Source organism: Xenopus tropicalis, chromosome 4 (assembly GCF_000004195.4).
Source record: "Xenopus tropicalis strain Nigerian chromosome 4, UCB_Xtro_10.0, whole genome shotgun sequence".
Classification (NCBI taxonomy): Eukaryota; Metazoa; Chordata; class Amphibia; order Anura; family Pipidae; genus Xenopus; species Xenopus tropicalis.
Window position 1 is genome coordinate 64,335,717 of NC_030680.2, and position 19,687 is coordinate 64,355,403.

Sequence of the window (19,687 nt, forward strand, 5' to 3'; positions counted from 1 at the left end):
GCAAATGCAATTTCGTCATTCATTTACCTTTTGGGGGTAGGATTTGATAATCAACAAATGTTGTGGATTGATTTGATGTTTCCATGGTACTAATGTTATCATACAGGAATACATTTCCTCCATCCTGCCCAATGCCACAAGGGAGTGGCTACAAAAGCCACTTGCCAAGCTTTCCAAAAATTGTGGTGCCATTACAACTGAAAAAGGTCTCTCTAAAACATGAAGCACCTCAGTACACATCAGTATTTACCACAGGTTTCCGTCTGTGGAGCTACCCAAAACAGTTAATTAGGGGACCAATCCTTAAAGGACAAGGAAAGGCTAAGTCACTTGGGGGTGCCAAAATGTCAGGCACCCCCAAGTGACTTTAATCGCTTACCTTGTACCCTGGGCTGGTGCCCCTGTTAGGACAAAACAGCACCAGCCCGGGGTACCTGTAGCGAGCGCTTCCTCCTTCCTGCTTCGTTTTGCCGGGACCCCACGACAGGCACATGCGCATTAGAGTGAAAAGCCGACTTTTCACTCTAACAGGGGCACCAGCCCAAGTGACTTTGCCTTTCCTTCTCCTTAAAGGTGAATTTTAGGAAAAATTATTTAATTTTCAAAAGCCCTTGAGGTGAGTTTGGGTTAAACACATTTTCTAGGTTATTGGTTGTTTTTTTATGTATTCTGTATGTATAATGTATACGCTCATTTATTGTACTCCACTGCATATTTATAAATTCGTGATATATTTAGGATACTGGCACACAAGGCATTTTCTATGCCTTTTTAGAAACACAGGCAGAGAAAAACCCAATCTACTATCTTCTGCTGCTTGCAGATAAAATAGCAAATTATAACATCCACTAATTGCAGACCAAGTAATATATAAGAGGCTGTAAAATGATGCAATGACATGCAAAAAACTGTGCTGTATATAAGTAGAATTTACTTGGTCATATACTATAAGAGATCAGCCTGTGTATGGCCACCTTGAGAGTCTGCCACAAAAAAGCACTGGCACTCAAAGCTGCAAAAAAGGGACAAGCCCTATAAAAATCTTTAATGCGGAGGTGCCACCGCATTAAAGATTTTTATAGGGCTTGTCCCTTTTTTGCAGCTTTGAGTGCCAGTGCTTTTTTGTGGCTATTGGAATTGGGAGGGTGCCGATCCCTCCAAGCAGTGTGCACCGAGCAAAAAAATTTTTGGAGAGCTAGGGTGTGCGGGTAGGATCTTTTGTTCTTCACCTTGAGAGTCTGTTCAAAGGCATGTTCAAGCTGATCAGTTAACGAAGTACAGTTTTTAAAAATGATTCACTCTAATGTTTTATTAGTCGTTTTATTGTCAATCATAGTAAAGCAACATCACCTTGCCTGCTCTTGGCTCACTTCCCTAAAAACACTTTCTTCAATGTATGCTCAGAACCAGAGCTTGCTGGAATGCAAGAAGATTTTCCCAATGTTAAAGGTTCCAGAGCAGTGCAGAAACAAAGTGAGTTTTTTTAAGGAGACAAGCAGGTTTGGGGGGCCTAACCTCCCCTAGCCTTATAGAAAATTCACCTATGTGTATGCTACCATTGCCAGTTTCATTGGTATCCATCAGAGTTAACACAGAGCAGCCAAATACATACCCATTACTGTTTCTCATATGAATGGACATCTTTTCAGTATAACAGCCTTTATTTTTGCTATGGAGACACAGTAAGTTACATAGTTATATAGTTAAAGGAGACATATAGGATAAATGAAAAAAACTCTAATCTTGTAGGCAGTTATGAATACTATATGGTGCTGGCTTCCATTTGGTCTGAAAATTAAAACTATCTGTAAAAATGGCCCCTTTATTGGAGATCCTTATAGATCCTCCCAGTTTCCTGTCCATGTTTCAAATGAGGGGTGGGCGTGTTCTAACGGTCTATGCCAGAAGCACAGTAACAGGGGGATAGCCAATTACAGCCCTCCAGTCACACAACTAAAGGTGGCCGTACACGGACAGATTATAGCTGCCGATATCGGTCCCTTAGACTGATTCGGCAGCTAATCGGCCCGTGTAGGGGCACTAACAATGGGTCTGCCGGATCGATATCTGGCCTGAAATAGACCAGATATCGATCGGGCAGGTTAAAAAATTTAGTCGGAAAGGGGACCACATTGGCTCATTAATGCGGTGCCTGATCCGACTTCGTCTATACCCGACGTTCTAATTCGATCGTTTGGCCCCAGGGTCAAACAACCAAATTAGCCTGGATTCACCTGATATCTCCCACCCATAGGTGGGAGATATTGGGAGAAGATCCGCTCGCCAAGCGAGCGGATCTGACGGTGTATGGCCACCTTCAGAATGAATTCATTTCCCTATCAGGTCAACCTAGCTGCTGATTGGTTCCTGTTTAAGTGTGCTGAGTGCCACCAACTCCCATGCACAGTGGCACAAATGGGTCGGACTAGTGGGGTTTTTGGAGAAATTTTCAATAAATCAGCCCAAAATGCTACTTTTTGAAGCACATTCCTTCTATTCTGTTGCAAAATAAAATGGCATTTATATTTTTTTTTGGCATTTATATGTTTTTTGTACTTTCTAAAAATTTGCATAATTTCCAGGAAGCTTGGAATTTTCATCTAAATACACTTTTTCTTTCATTTTACAGGGCTAAGTACCTTAACCAAGTCATCCATATACGTTTTCTAAAAAGTTCCATGTAACACAATGAGACTTTGTTTAGGCAAGATTTCAAAGCTAATAGAATATGTAAGTAGGTCTTGTGTTTGAATAAAACATCTGACATGTTCTGCATAGAAATAATTGGTTTGCCAATAATATTTAATAATATTTACATAATTTATTTTATTATTTTGGTGTTAGACTTGGTACTTTAGATTCAAAGCTCTTTTGGGCAGATTCCTGTTTACCTATTGTATGGATTATTGTTTTTTTAATGTATTCTGTATGCATAATGTATTGTACCGCACTGCATATTTCTAAAGTTGTGATATATTTAGGATACTTGGAAACAAGGCATTTTCTTTGGCTTTGTAGAAGCACAGGAAGAGAAAACCCAAATCTACTATCTTCTGCTGCCTTGTTGGGGTTGATTTTGGTACAGAAACACAAAACTATGCTCTGAAATTCATCCCCTGAACTGACAGTCCAATATACAACATGGAAGCAGAAAAGAGCAAATTTGCCAAATAGTGTGCAACTAGAATAAGAGGGCACTCCTGAAAGTGTTGATAGCATATCTTTCTTTAGTAAAATACAATTGGTATCATAAATAACTGTCTTATGTTATCAGCAGTTTTTAATTGCATACCAAGTAATATATAAGAGGCTGTAGAATGATGCAATGACATGCAAGGAACTGCATTTTGTTCAAGCTGATCAGTTAACGAAATACAGTTTTTAAAAATTATTCGCTGGTGCTAAATGTTTGCTCCACCCTCCTCTCTGTCTTTGCTGCCCCTGGGTTCCCCAGGGCACCCCCTGCAGTTGCTCCCCATATAATTATACTCATGCAGATACATATCACATGGGGATAGAGGATTTGGACAATTATATTCAGTGCTGGAATAAATCATTTTAGCACAGAAACTAAATAGTTGATTCTAAAAGGCTGTAACTATTGTTGAAGCTCAGTAAACTTTACGAAGTTTTAATAAATCACATGCTCTTCTATCAGCAGTTTTCTAAGCATTTCCTGCTGGTTGCGTAACTGTTTGCAGATAAAACAATAAATAGAAAGCTATAACATCCAGTTGAGTATTACACTGCTCTTTCAATATTGTGCCAACAGTGCCAAGTAATATGGAAAAGGCTATAAAATGGTGCAATGAATTGCAAAGAATTGTGCTGCAGTACAGCATAACTTTACTTTACTGCCAATTTGTCAAATACATACAGTGGCTTGCAAAAGTATTCGGCCCCCTTGAAGTTTTCCACATTTTGTCACATTACAGCCACAAACATGAATCAATTTTATTGGAATTCCACGTGAAAGGCCAATACGAAGTGGGGTACACGAGGGAAGTGGAACGAAAATCATACATGATTCCAAACATTTTTTACAAATAAATAACTGCAAAGTAATTATTCAGCCCCCTGAGTCAATACTTTGTAGAACCACCTTTAGCTGCAATTACAGCTGCCAGTCTTTTAGGGTATGTCTCTACCAGCTTTGCACATCTAGAGACTGAAATCCTTGCCCATTCTTCTTTGCAAAACAGCTCCAGCTCAGTCAGATTAGATGGACAGCGTTTGTGAACAGCAGTTTTCAGATCTTGCCACAGATTCTCCATTGGATTTAGATCTGGACTTTGACTGGGCCATTCTAACACATGGATATGTTTTGTTTTAAACCATTCCATTGTTGCCCTGGCTTTATGTTTAGGGTCGTTGTCCTGCTGGAAGGTGAACCTCCGCCCCAGTCTCAAGTCTTTTGCAGACTCCAGGAGGTTTTATTCCAAGATTGCCCTGTATTTGGCTCCATCCATCTTCCCATCAACTCTGACCAGCTTCCCTGTCCCTGCTGAAGAGAAGCACCCCCAGAGCATGATGCTGCCACCACCATATTTGACAGTGGGGATGGTGTGTTCAGAGTGATATGCAGTGTTAGTTTTCCGCCACACATAGCGTTTTGCATTTTGGCCAAAAAGTTCCATTTTGGTCTCATCTGACCAGAGCACCTTCTTCCACATGTTTGCTGTGCCCCCCACATGGCTTGTGGCAAACTGCAAACGGGACTTCTTATGGTTTTCTGTTAACAATGGCTTTCTTCTTGCCACTCTTCCATAAAGGCCAACTTTGTGCAGTGCACGACTAATAGTTGTCCTATGGGCAGATTCCCCCACCTGAGCTGTAGATCTCTGCAGCTCGTCCAGAGTCACCATGGGCCTCTTGGCTGCATTTCTGATCAGTGCTCTCCTTGCTCGGCCTGTGAGTTTAGGGGGACGGCCTTGTCTTGGTAGGTTTACAGTTGTGCCATACTCCTTCCATTTCTGAATGATCCCTTGAAACAGTGCTCCATGGGATGTTCAAGGCTTTGGAAATCTTTTTGGAGCCTAAGCCTGCTTTAAATTTCTCAATAACTTTATCCCTGACCTGTCTGGTGTGTTCTTTGGACTTCATGGTGTTGTTGCTCCCAATATTCTCTTAGACAACCTCTGAGGCCGTCACAGAGCAGCTGTATTTGTACTGACATTAGATTACACACAGGGGCACTGTATGTGCAGACACTATGGGGGGAATTCACAAAAGTGGTGAAATTGAGACAACATAAAAATGGAGATAGAATTGTCGGATTTTCCACCTTATTCACAAACCTTTATCTCCATTTTACCAACATTTTTTTTATTAATTTGTCATTAGCTCTTGGTAAATTTGTCAGTGTGCCATCAAACCCATTCCCACAGCTACATGAGCCTTGGAATACAATATATTTACTCAAAATTGTTATTCATTAAGCTAAAACAAGCATAACAATGCAAATGTGAGGTAAAAACTTATTATATATACAATATAATTTAAACTTTTTTTTTGCACCTATTGTTCTAGGGTTAGATAGAAACTTGTCCCCTAACAATAGGCTGCTAATTCCCATTAATATATTAATGATCCCCAAATGATGCCCCTAACAGAGGTGTGAATTGGAGACTGGGTGAAACAAAGCAAAACAGAAGAGCTTTGAATTGATCTGACAGAGTTACACTGAGCTTTACTCCATTTTCAAAATGTCGGGAAAAAATGCCGTTAAAACTTTGTATAAATGTCGTCTAAACAACAAATTCACAAAAGTGTCTGTAAACTGTCTTTCACCAAAAACTGAAAAGTGGCAGTTAAGTCGTATTTCTGTTTGTGAATCTTGTGAAATTGTTTTCCACCACTTTTACTCCAAAAAAGGGCTATCTCCAATTTTTTTAATTCCCCCTTTATCTTTCAGCATTTTTCACAATCCTATTCAGCCACTTCTGCAAAATACAACCTGCTACAGCTGCCCCACAGCCAATCACAGTTTGACCCACAAATCTCACAACTGTTACTAAAAACACCAAGAAAAAAACCAATTTGTTCACAAAAGTGGTGATATTGAGACAAAATAAAAGTGGAGATAGATTTGTCGGATTTTCCACCTTATTCACAAACCTCTATCTCCACTCCAATAACATATAATGCAATCAATAACCGATACAAGAGGTGAAGAGAGCCCTGCCCAAAAGAGCGTACAATCTACAAGGAGAAAGGGTTGAGACACAAGGTGTGGAAATGGGCATGACCAGAGTTGTGAGAGGTGTGGCACAGGGTCTATAGTAAACAATAGTCTGCTAATCCCCATTAATATGTTTATGACCCCCTACCAGAAGAGTGAATTGGAGAGTGGGTGAAACAAAACAAAACAGAAGAGTTTAGAATTGATCTGACAGAGTTACACTGAGCTTTACGCCATTTTGAAAATGTCGGGAAAATAACGAACGTATCACAAAAAGTCGTACTTTTTTAACGATATTATCATTAACAGTATGAACAGTTCTAAAGTTTAGAAAAAAAACCAGTTTTTGCAATCATGCCCATTGTACTTTAAAGGACATGTAAAGCCTATATTTGCCTACAATGTATCAGTTGGGCACGTCTCCTCCACCCAAATGGCATCATTTGTACTGCATATATCCGCTCCGTTTGCCAGCACCATCACATTTTCCTAAAGCAAATAGTAGCTTTTACCCGGTGGCCATTTTTCCTCTGATATATAATCAGATACATTTAAATCAGGAAACAGCACACACACAGACCCTTATTCAGCGTACATTTCATCAAGAATACAGGCTCACACAGGCAGAACTGTCTTTAATAAAAGTTCTGCTGTGTTTGAGCTGAGCTCAGGTTAGGAGGAAAAAATTGAAGCAGACAGCTAGAGCTGAGTTTCTATGGGAACCAGCAATGCCATCTCTTTACTGGCTGCTAGACTGGGGGTGTGTTTAGTAATCTGAGCTTAGAACAACTGAGCATGCCCACAAGCCAACAGCCAAAGCAAATTCGTGAGGGAGGGGGCCTAGTGGGTTACAGGAGGGATAGGAAATCTAAGTGATTAAGGAGATGTTGCAGCCTTACTATTAACCTCTGGACAAACAGAGTGGCAGGTATTGAAAGATTTCAAAGAGGATGTTCACTGATTACATTTTTGTGTGTGGGGTTTACATGTCCTTTAATGAATGGGCCCCTTATTCTTATGTAGCATAAGGGTTTGCTGTATTTCTTTATTCACAACTCTAGGGCCTATATAGGAAAAAGGCACACTATTTATATATTTTATTAAACACACCGATAAATAAAATAATAATTTACTAAATCAAAGCAAGGCTCATTGGGACATATCAAAAGGCCTGCTTATTGCCAACTTTCACTACTAGGAGTCCTTCATGCTGAAAAATAGGCTAATAAGATCCACAAACTGAAGACTTTTTGCTGCACCTGTGCTGTAGGTAACAGAGAACAGCCCTAAGGTACAAGACACAATGAAAAAAAGGTGCTGTGTTCTGGCCTGCAGGTAAGAGGACCACATCAGCAGCAGATAAAAACACTTGCGCAGGGTGAGCCCAAGCACTGCAGAGCCTGCAGGGAACTCACCATGCCTTCTTCTTTGGACTATTTTCAGCTTTCAAATGGGAGTCACTCACTGACAGTGTCGGACTGGCCCACCAGGATAACCACCAGGATAACCAGGAAAACTCCCAGTGGGCCCAGGTGTCGGTGGGCCCTCCTGCTCCTGATCATTTGGCCTGCTTCATGGTCATTCCCTATTTCTGAATGGGAAAAAGATGTAGAATAATAGTTGCTAGCATGTAAATAAAAGAGACTATGAGAAAAATAATAATAAAGAGGTTGTGCAAGGAAAGCAGGAAAAATAGTTTGGAGAGTGGGTCCATGGTATAAGGTCTCTGGTGGGCCCCTGAGGTCCCAGTCCGGCACTGCTCACTGACCACCCACATTCAAAAAAATATTGCTCTGTGAGGCTACAATTTTCCTGTTATTGTTAATTTTTGTTACATAACTTTGAATTTTTGTTTATTGCCTCACATATTCATATTCACAGAGACAATACAGGCAGGCACTTCTGGATAAGCAAAAAAAAAATTTCAAAGCAGCTCAATTTTAAGTAAAAACATGTTTAGTTTATTATGTCCATACATAAAATGCCCAAAAAAGCCTTACGTGTTTCGTACCTAGAGCAGTACTTTGTCATAGGCTCTCTAGGTGTGAAACGCGTAAGGCTTTTTTTGGCAATTTATGTATGGACATAATAAACTTAATATGTTTTTACTTTAAATTGAGCTGCTTTGAAACATTATTTTTGCTGATCCGGAAGTGCCTGCCTGTATTTTCTATGTGAATAGGAATAGGTGACATGTGGAATTCGAATGACGCACAGCCTTTTCACATGTTGCTGCGTGAAAGAAAAGAGAGAAATATGGCACCGCTTATCATGGGCAGGCCAAGCTGACTGGGCACCCTAGGCAACCTGGCCAGCCACCTGGCCCCTGAGTACTCCCCTGCCATGCATGTATGAAAATTTAGGGGTTGGGACTGCTTCACAATGACAAGCAGCCAGGAAAGAGAGGTACCTTCTAGGGGTCCCCTGCTGCCTACCCCTAGTTCTGGCACTGCTGCTCATAGATTTTGGATTACACGTTCTGATTTGAAATAGGAAAATCTTTTTAGATTAAAAGAAATTGTCAGTAAAATAAATGTTAAAAAATTATAGCTGTCTGAGCCAAAGATACTAATATTAAAAGAAAAGACAGTAAAGTAACTTATTGTTGTAAATTAGTGTTTCTCATTCCTACAACTACAGGTGGTTTGCGTTTTTCCATTGTTTGTCCCCTGAAGGTTACCGTAGTGCTGCTGGCACACGTGGAACAAGCAGCTGTTGTACTGAGACAGAACTTCTTAACTTAACTAGATTCTGATCCTGCCGCTCTGCTGGGTCATGGAACCTGGAATTCGAGTTGAACCAGGTCAGGGGCTGATACTTTTATCTGCTTTACTATTAAGCACAGTTTTCATTCTTTGAAATTAATCCACTCTTGCTCCAGTATAAATAGAAATACATTTCCATGGACAGAAAGTAGATAGCCTGCTATTTAGTAAATGTGTTCAGTGCTGGAGTGACTGGAGTCCTGCTACTTGTGACTGATTTCTGCATTCAATATTTTATAACTGTTTGGATGTGTTAATATTATTTTGTTTTGTATGCACTTTGTACTGCTCTGCATAAGAGAACATATAACATTTGTAAATTTAAATAGGTGTATACATTTCTTCCAGTAAAGAATGCACAGGATTCTAAATTAGTAGGGCATTCTTGCCCTTTCACAGAGTTTTCCCACCTAATATATGTATGAGCAGGTAACAGATATCTGTGGAGCCCTATAGAGCCTTGTTTCCCCATAACATGACAAACACACAGTCTACATGCACAGTATAGCCTAAAGTGAAGGCATCAGAGCTATCCCACAGAGGAATGGTTTCCAAACTGTGGTTGACTTAGGGGAGTCTGTAAAAGCCTGAAGATCAGTTGGGGAAATTTGGGTAGAATACATATTTGGTGGCATGAATGCTCAGTTTGAAGGTTAATGAGGGTGAGATTTCAATTAAACGGTTATTGGAACTATGGCTGATACACTATTATTTTCAATGATGTTGGGGGAAAAACACTACCAAAAAAGTGAAAAGGGTGTTAAAAAATGATTATAATTAATATATGACTCCTTGCTAACTTTTTTCTTTTTTTGTGTTGACAAATAATTCAAGCATGCAGCAAATGGGACATACGTCAAAAGGTGTGGGATCATATTGAGAATAATAATTTGGCTGACTTCCCAAGGCCAGTTCATCACAGGATACCAAATTTCAAGGTATGTTAAGTCTTTTGCATCCCATTTTTTTTAAATTGGGTTTCAAGAGTAGTGTAGTGGAAGTATTGTAATATGCCATATGGGTTATGCTAGTTAGTAATGCAGCAATGATTTCAAAATAAAGGCAAACAGTGACTTTTTACCTAAAAGCACAGAGTACCAGTTGTGCTAAATAGTTTTAGTGCTTTGTGACTTTAGTATGGTCTTTGTGTTGCATTAGATGTATTTTCAACATTCAGTTCTCTTGTGGATTAGGGAGCCTCCCAGGCATGTGAAAAGCTATCTTCATTAAAGGAGTACCAGGCTGCCAAGATTGTTAAGATTAACCCTGATACACCTCAGAAGAGTGCACGCTTCCTCACTTTAGAAGTAAGTGACATGTTTCTGCCTCTGTATTGTACAGGTATCTCGCCAGGCTTGCCAAAAAATAACAGATCTAGAGATTTTCAGAAGAACAAGGGAGGTTAAAGTAGATCCTGACAAGCCCTTGGAAGGAGTTCGTCTGGCAGCCTTGCAGGTAAAAGAGACCCTGTCAAGTAGTGGGGAGGGTCAAAATTTGTTAGGTCTGAGAGATGTAAGCAATGTTCTAGCCTGGTCTTTCGCCCTATCCCAGCATCAGAGTTAGAGTTAGAGTTCAGATTTTTACTATTCAGGATATTTGCAGAAATTGCATGATGCTCAAGGGATTGAGTTGGTGCACTTTTTAATGATTAGGAGCATTTGCCCAGGGTCTAAGGTAAATGATTATAGTCTCTGGGGGTGCCTAACACATTTCCCCTCCCCAGTGAATTGGGTTGACTTGTTCTTTAAGAAGAAAAATTAAACAAATGGAAGGAATTGTGTTATACATTTAAAAATGTTTTGGTTTTTTTTCCAGTTAATATACATGTATGTTTTTTGTGCTGTTTTTTCTGCTGTTTGTTCTGTCTGCGTCTCCAGGCTCATAAGACTCTGTTAGTTCCAACGCCACGGCTACGAACTGGTCTTTTCAACAAAATAACCCCTCCTTCTGGGGCAAACAAAGAAGTGCTAAGAATCTGTTCAACTTCTCAGGTCAGAATGTTAGTTTAAAAACTTTTACCATATTCATTATGTTTACAAAGCTGTTAATAATACCCAAAACATTGGGCATGTGTGCCCTATAAATTAAATTATGTATTATGGTTCTGTTTTGGTGCTGTATCAGGCTTGCGACTCCTCCAGTTACATGGGACTAGGAAAAGTAATAGGTTATCTGAAAGCAGTTCTAATGTGTAGCGCTGGCTCCTTCTGAAGACTCAGGCACAATGAACTGAGATGGCTGCCTACACATCAATATTGCAACTAAAAAAAACACATTTGTTGGTTCAAGAATGACATTTTAACTGTTAGAGTGAATTATTTGCTATGTAAACAGTGTAATTTAGAAAAAAAAGTACACCATAAAAATCATGACAGTATCCCTTTGAAGTGCGTAAAGGGGAATGCCACCCAATTTTGCAATATACAACAATTAAAAAATATGCTGCCTTTTCATGATAATGTCATAATATGCTTTGGAACAGTTACCTAAGCATAGGTCCCTGCATTCCTGCTAATTTGGCTGACTAATTTGAGACTAAAATGTGCTACAAATGTACTAAAATGTAACAGTAGCAGACTGTTCTAAGCCTGCCTTCAGCCTGCATCTTCCAAACTCCACAATTCTCTGCACACGTGATGTCAATAGTGAAAGGAAAGTCACTACAATACTGGGGTCACACCTGCATGCTGTCTGTGGAGAATCTGTTACAAGTTGTAACATCAATGTTTTAGTCCCTACTCCCCTGCCAGAATTTCAAATGATGCAGAAAGAGAAGAACTTTTTTGCAGCTGTATATCAGCATATAAAAATGGTATTTAGTCATACTTTTTGAAGGAACAGATTACAGTGATAGGTATATTAGGGGCTTCTGTGTTGTGTGGGGAGATTTGCTACCCACAGATCACTAATTGGCATAAGTAATGAGCAGTTATGTTATCTGATGCTGTGAAAAGACTTCTCTCAACTGTCTCTATTTACATGGTTTTGGCTTTCTGCAAATATATAGCATGTGGTGCGTCAGATTGTGGCATGGCTTGGCATAACTGGATGTGGCCTGGGATGATTTGCTATGGGGCCCAAATATGCATCAAATTTTTTAACTAGGGAAAGATGAGAGAAAAGCTGTTAAATTAAACAATGTGTATGATTGGTGAGTTGTTATTGGACAGTGTACCCTGTTAAACATGCTGTTAACCATTAAGAACATATTTAACTAGTATCTGTATTGAGAAAAATTAATTCTCTTTTATGTTTAGGGAGTGAGAGATTACAGCGTCCCAATGGGTCTGGATGCTAAAGTTCAGGTGGACTTAGTGGTTGTAGGTTCTGTTGCCGTGTCTGTGGAAGGTATGGTAAATATTTTGATTTTATTAACTCTGTATCTGTGAAAACAAATTCCTTTACCATTTGCCCAGTTGCTCAGTGCAATCCCACTGCCTGTCTCACACTGCAGAAAAATGCCCTTCTACATTGTTAGGCTACTGAGTGAATTTTGGCATGGAAGTGTGTGGCATGCATTTTTGCATTGAGATCTGCTAAGGGTGTCTGCACCCAGGCTGTGCCTTTTGGTTCAGACACAGAAGCCAATGTGGGCCATGGATAAGCCCCCTTGGTATTAGCCTTAAAAGTCAGATGTTAACTTTGTAAATTGGCTTCCTGGGGGATCAGTGGCATATGCAGCATACAACTTGCTGCGCATGTGCACAGGACATTCCATGTCTCTGAATGCTCACTTAGCTTGCGCACATCTAACTCACATGGGGAAATTGTAAAAACCAGGGGAATGGCATATAGTGAGGGGAGTCTGTGGGGGTGAAAAATCAGGTAACTCCTGTAAAATTTGATTGAGTTGGCTAGTAAGCATGTGTCATTTAAAGCAGTTTTGCTCTAAACGCTACATGCCATCTTTGGAAACCATGTGCAACTACTACTGGACATAGTTGCTAAAGGACTGTACTTTGTAATTCTGCTTTAGATTGGTAATAAGGGATAGATGTGGAGTGTTGTTTCACCTGTTGTGGCAATAAAATTATATATCCTGTAAGTGCCACTCACTCTGTCTACATAAGCATGATGTAGATATATTTCAGTGTATCACAATTTATATTCAAAGGAGAAGGAAAGTTGCCACTGTGGGGTGCCAAATGTTAGGCACCCCCAGTGATTGTAATCACTTCCCTGATACCCTGGACTGGTGCCCGGCATACCTGCAAGTGAGCGATCCTCTTTCTTCCTTCTTATTTCTCTGCAATCCCGAGCCCAGCATTCACAGTAGAGTCAAAAAGACAACTTTTTAGTTACATTTTGGCTTTTCACTCTACTGCGTGTGCGCAGCCAGCATGAAGAAAAAAGACGGAAAAGGATTACTTGCCTGCATATATTACAGGCTGGTGTGATTTTCTGGAGCACCAGCCCAGGGTATCAGGTAAGTAAATACCAGGCACCCCCCCTCCCGACTGAATAAACCTATCCTTCTCCTTTGGACACTTTGCATGGAAGAGAATGTTTATATCGAGGCACGTTGTAACATACTGTCTCACCTCCTCAAATTATTATTCAAGGTTGGAGGATTGGAAAAGGAGAAGGTTTTGCTGATATGGAATATGCAATGATGGTGTCCATGGGGGCAGTAACAGAACATACGGTTGTTGTTACTGTTGTTCATGACTGTCAAGTAAGTAACCTATACTTCTTATTGCCTTACATGTCTTAGCTTGTCAATAGCTGTAGAATGTTAAATAAATTAATGCCATTTAGCACTATGGGAGGTTTTGGAGAAATTTTTAACATTTTGCCCTGTGCTAGAAAATTCATTAGGCAATACTTTCTCAAAATTCAGCCCCTGTGACATAGACCTAAGGTACCAAACTGTATACTGGTCTTTTTGACCATACCACAATGGATTTGAGGAAAACCAAAACCTCTTTCTTGCCCTCTGTGAGAGGTACTGCTTATATCGGATACTGGTGTACTCAGGTGGAAATTGTTTTAGAACGCCAAGCAAGTGTTCCAAAGTGATCTCTGTCTGACAGAGCCAACAACTGCCATAGGCCTAAAAAGTCTGTCAGTTACAGAGAATTGTAGTTTATTTTATAATGCAGTACAAAAAATGCTGGATGTGTCAGTTTCATTGATTCCTGAAGCCTTTGCATTTATGTAATTTTTGCAAGTTTTCTTTTGTTGATAGCTCTTGCTGCATGCACCACCTAGTGGCAGAATACAGCATGTATTAAAGGGATTTTGTATGTTTGTGTGTGTGTATATAATATATTATATATATATATATATATATATATATATATATATATATATATATATATATATAATATATATAGAAACAACAACAAGAGATCCTCTGCACTCACCCATTATCAATATATAGAACATTAAGACATTCGGTGCATTTAAGCTACTAAGAAATGCCCTTCCCTTTAAGCAAAACAGGGATTGTTTGTCCATATATTGCAATATACTTCAAGCTGGCCAACTGCGTCAAAGTCATCCCTTTTGACCAGTTCCTACACTGACTTATGCGATTCATTAAGAATTCTACTGCTTCAATATACATTTAGCCAAGGGACTAAGTTTTACCTGCAACTTACTTGCTTTCAAGGTTAAAACCCCCATATGGTTGCCCTTTTATTGGCTCCACTGGGATCACCTGACTGCAGCTGGGAGGGGTGGGAGCTACAACTAGGAGCTGGCCACTGCTCCTGTATAAGCTATAGAAAAAAAAGGGAAAGGGACTTTGACGCAGTTGGCCAGCTTGAAGTATATTGCAATATATGGACAAACAATCCCTGTTTTGCTTAAAGGGAAGGGCATTTCTTAGTAGCTTAAATGCACCGAATGTCTTAATGTTCTATATATTGATAATGGGTGAGTGCAGAGGATCTCTTGTTGTTGTTTCTATGTATTTCGTGGTCACAACCTCATTGCACCCCCGCCTAATGGTTTAAAATTTAGTGGTTGAGCACAACTTTCCCTTTTTTTGCAATAGCTTATACAGGAGCAGTGTGCCAGTGTCCTTTCCTTCTTTTCTTGTGTCTAGAACAAGATATACCTTAATAGTATACCCTTACACTGTGCACCCTAACATAAATACTGTAGTGCGAGGTTCCTATTACTTAATATATACAGGAGCAGTGGCCAGCTCCTAGTTGTAGCTCCCACCCCTCCCAGCTGCAGTCAGGTGATCCCAGTGGAGCCAATAAAAGGGCAACCATATGGGGGTTTTAACCTTGAAAGCAAGTAAGTTGCAGGTAAAACTTAGTCCCTTGGCTAAATGTATATTGAAGCAGTAGAATTCTTAATGAATCGCATAAGTCAGTGTAGGAACTGGTCAAAAGGGATGACTTTGACGCAGTTGGCCAGCTTGAAGTATATTGCAATATATGGACAAACAATCCCTGTTTTGCTTAAAGGGAAGGACATTTCTTAGTAGCTTAAATGCACCGAATGTCTTAATGTTCTATATATTGATAATGGGTGAGTGTAGAGGATCTCTTGTTGTTGTTTCTATGTATTTCGTGGTCACAACCTCATTGCACCCCCGCCTAATGGTTTAAAATTTAGTGGTTGAGCACAACTTTCCCTTTTTTTATATATATATATATATATATATTATTATGTATGTATGTATGTATAAAAATTTTCTCAAAATGTTTTTATTTTTACAATTAAAAAATAGATATACATAGAAGATCTAACATTGATTGTTTAACAGTTTAAACAAATTAGTACAAAGTAAGACATTTAATCTTATGGTCGACAATATTTACACTTCGGGCATATTGTTGTTCAACATTGTGTAAAAACTTTGATTTGAGGTTAGTCATGTTATAAGTTCCGTGGGTGGGTTACCTAGTATCTTGCTTTCAAGGTGAATCCACTTTGATAACATTCAACAATTGGTTGGTTTGATGACTCCTTGGAGGTGACCTTTGCAATCGTCTGTCACCATGGGTTAATTGCTGTATATATGTGTTTGTTTCTAGGACTAGGGGGTTGTTCAGTAACAGTTCTGTGTCGACCAAGTAATGGGTCTGAAAGTGTATACCGTGAGACATTTAATGAGATTTTGTATATATTGACATTTGTAATAATAAGGAGCTTATCCAGCTAATGGTTTATCTTATTTATTGGGTTTTGCTAAAAGTAGATTAGTTAACTTTTTCCTATCTTGTGTTGTTGATAGCTCTTGCTGCATGCACCACCTAGTGGCAGAATACAGCATGTATTAAATGTGTGTTTATCCATAGCCTAAGAATCCACCATGTGTGGAATAAAAATCTCATGCCAATTGACACCCCTCCAAGTGAAGTCTTTCCTTGTGCTTTAAGAAACACTGCCCCTTTGCTAACCATATGGCCTGTATACACCCTGGCATTGTGGAAAACAAGAAAATGAGGATGGAATTAATGGTTTGGTTTCTTTGTTAAGGACTGGCAGCAAATACCAAGCTAAGCTGTCTGTCTTGTCTATTATAACACATAGCTTTGGTTCTGCAATTCAGAACTTTAAAGAATGTCTCGGCTGAAAAAAAGATATATTTCATTTGATATATGTATTATATAATATATATAATACATTTTAATATTTTTAAATGCTACTTTCCTATTTTCTTGAAGGTGGTAGATATTCCTGAGGAGCTTCTTGAAGATCATGATCTTACAGTGGACTTTATACTGACACCAACCAGAATTATTAAAACAGACTGCAAACGTGCAAAACCCCAAGGAATCATATGGTCTATGGTAGGTTTAATGAATTAACATTAGCAATGTACACGTGGCTTCAAAGAATGCTGCTGCAGTGCATTACGGTGTATAAAACCTTAGCTTTTAGTCAGGGCACATAAATAAAAAATGTCTCTCTGCTGTGATAAGAAAAATAACCCTCACTTAAGTACAAAATAAAGTATAGCATTATGTGCAGCACATGCAAACTTTTATTAAAATTATTAAATCTTGAGTTTTGTGGTGTAGTTTTTATTACTAAATTACCATGTGTACATTGCAGATCATTCATTTTACCATTTAAAATTGTATTCTTGAACCAATTATCAATACTTTTTGTAATACTGGTTTGTATTCAGCCATCCCAATTCATTATGCCTGGTCCTGTGCTTTCAGAAAAAGCTAGCACTTAATAATGGAAATGCTTTCAGATAAGCTATTGTTTCTCCTACTCAATGTAACTGATGGAGTCATGGCCAGACTTGGAAGTTTTACTATTATGTGCTCGATTTTAATTTATAAACAGTAAATTGATAAAGCGATAATTCTAATTTATTGTTGAATCTGGGCCAGTGCTTTTGATGTAAGTGAAACTTGACGCAGTACAGAAAGAATCCCAAAGCAGAATGAAGCAGAAAGTTTTGTCCCTGACTTTATACTTCATACTGTAGAACCTCCATTTGTACAATTTGAGAAAATATAACATCTGGAAAATGTGTTAAAGCAACTTATTCTTCAGGTTCTCAAGGGATATAAGCACAGGTGTCAGTTTTACTTTAAAATACAATATTTACTGAGTTAATAACAAGGGTTAAGCAGTGCAACACGTTCAAGGCCTCTCTGGCAGTCAGATGTACAACCTAAAGCAATAAGTGATTTGTGCATTGGGAATTGGAACTGACCATTTACAGACTAAACCATGGCAAAGTATGCAACTTAGTATTTTAAACCTCTTTATTTCACTAAAAATAATAGACAAACAGCCATTTTTGGGAACATTCCAGGAGAATATGTAAAATCGTGGAAAAGCACCCATTGAAACGCATTATAAATTGGTGGGACCTCAAAAAAAATTAAAATGCAGGAAAACTTAAAATTAGGGTATGTAAAATTGAGGTTTCACTGTAGATTAAACCTTACCCACTTTAAAGTTCAGATAGGGCAGTTATTGGAAAGATACCCACTACTGACTGGTTTCACCCTTTATTGGGGCTCCTCAGTACAGAGCAGCTTTTCTGCTCAACGTTGATGAGAAGGTATTTTACTCTGAAATGCTTTTCATATGAATAAAATTGACACGTGGTCTAAAATTTGCATTTATTTAATCTCTAGCTAAGCCCTAAAGTTGATCTAACAGTTTACACCACCTCAACATAATCCTAAATTCTATTTTTGTGCAATTTTTTTTACAAGATAACACCAATTTTTACCCCAGAATTTTTAAATGCACCATAAACCCAGACAGACAGGAGGACCAGAAGGCAATGCTTAGGATCAAGGGGGTTCTGCAAATTAGTAACCACAGTTATTTTATTTTATACTTTTCCCTGATATGTGGCTAAAAGTGCCCTGTTCATTTAGGCAGAGATGACAACTGTTGTGGAAGTTGAGTTGCAATGTGGTTTTACTTTCACTACTATATATAAAAGTTTTGCAAATAGAACACAAACAGCTTTTGTTGTTGCCTTTAATTGAATAAGGGAAAAGCAAGGTATATGTTAAGACAGCTAAACACACGTTTCTCTATTGCAGATCACAAGAGAGATGATGGCCAAAATCCCAATCCTTAGAAATTTGCAGGACAGAGAGAGAAAAGCTGGAAGAGATGTGTCCCTGAAGGATGAAAATGCATCTGAAAAAGGCACTAGGCAGTCTCCTTTTGGTGTGACAGAGAAGGAAGTCAGGCCTTGTGGTTCTGTACTGAGTGAGCATAAACATCCAGCTGATTTACAACTGCACACTAAACTGGAAACATGTAACTTGTATGATGGGGTAACAGTATATATAGGAAACATACCTTCATCTACAAGAGTTAGTGAGTTAAAGAGCATGTTGAGGGAGAGAGGGGCAGCTCCTCTACGGCTAACATGGCAAGGGGCTCAGCACAGAGCCTTCCTCGATTACAAAGATGTGGTACAGGCCAAGCAGGCTGTTTCCAGCTTAGAAGGAATAAGTATAAATGGTATTTCCCTACTGGTGGAATTGGCAAGGACTCAGAGGCACAAAACCAACGGAAACCAAGGATTTGGGAAAAAAATTGTGAGAGAAACAAAATCAAGCAATGTTCTTCAACCGCATATACTCACTTAATGTTTAAAAAAAAAAAAAAATACACAAACATAGATCTTACATCTGTATTAATAAACTGTATACAGGTAAGGGATCCATTATCCAGAAACCTGTTATCTAAAAAGTTCCAAATTACGAGAGATGTTTAAGAATGATTTCTGTTTTCTCTGTAATAATAAAACTGTACCTTATACTCCATTCCAACTAAGATATAATTCTTATTGGATGCAGAACAATCCTATTGGGTTTAATTAATGCTTTTTAAAGGTAACTATTTATTAGTTTTAGGAACAAACAAATCAAAACATTACATTATGCCAAGCCATCATTATATCACAGTAAGAGTCGGAAGGTGGTTATACAGATGTAGTAAACAGAGCCATGTGAGGTCAATGTAGAAGACATATCTGATCAGTACATTTGAATTATGTATTGGATATAAGGCCAATCACCTAGATCAGTGCTGTCCAACTTCTGTTGTACCGAGGACCGGAATTTTTCCGACCTACGTGGTGGAGGGCCGATAATGGAAGCCAGTTTTGACCACTCCCCTTTTTGAAACCACACCCACTTGAAACCACACCCATGTTATCACATGACCATACCCATATTAATGGTTGTAGTACAGCAAAAACCTGCCATACTCTGCCTGCCCTACCCTGCCTGCGTGCCATACTTTCACTGTGTGTGCCATTCTTGGCTGGTTTGTGCCA

General features: G+C 38.9%; 1 protein-coding gene across 2 annotated transcripts; it reads left to right on the top strand.

Moving 5' to 3' along the window:
- Positions 1 to 8,841: 8,841 nt before the first annotated feature.
- On the top strand, positions 8,842 to 19,172 carry mthfsd (methenyltetrahydrofolate synthetase domain containing). 2 transcript variants are annotated; one of them, XM_012960515.3, is made up of 8 exons: positions 8,842 to 8,984; positions 9,781 to 9,884; positions 10,140 to 10,253; positions 10,824 to 10,937; positions 12,204 to 12,294; positions 13,509 to 13,621; positions 16,578 to 16,703; positions 18,438 to 19,064. In XM_012960515.3, exons 1-8 carry the CDS (start codon positions 8,957 to 8,959, stop codon positions 18,993 to 18,995), a joined length of 1,248 nt encoding a protein of 415 aa, XP_012815969.2. In that variant the 5' UTR covers positions 8,842 to 8,956; the 3' UTR covers positions 18,996 to 19,064.
- The last annotated feature ends 515 nt before the right edge of the window (positions 19,173 to 19,687 follow it).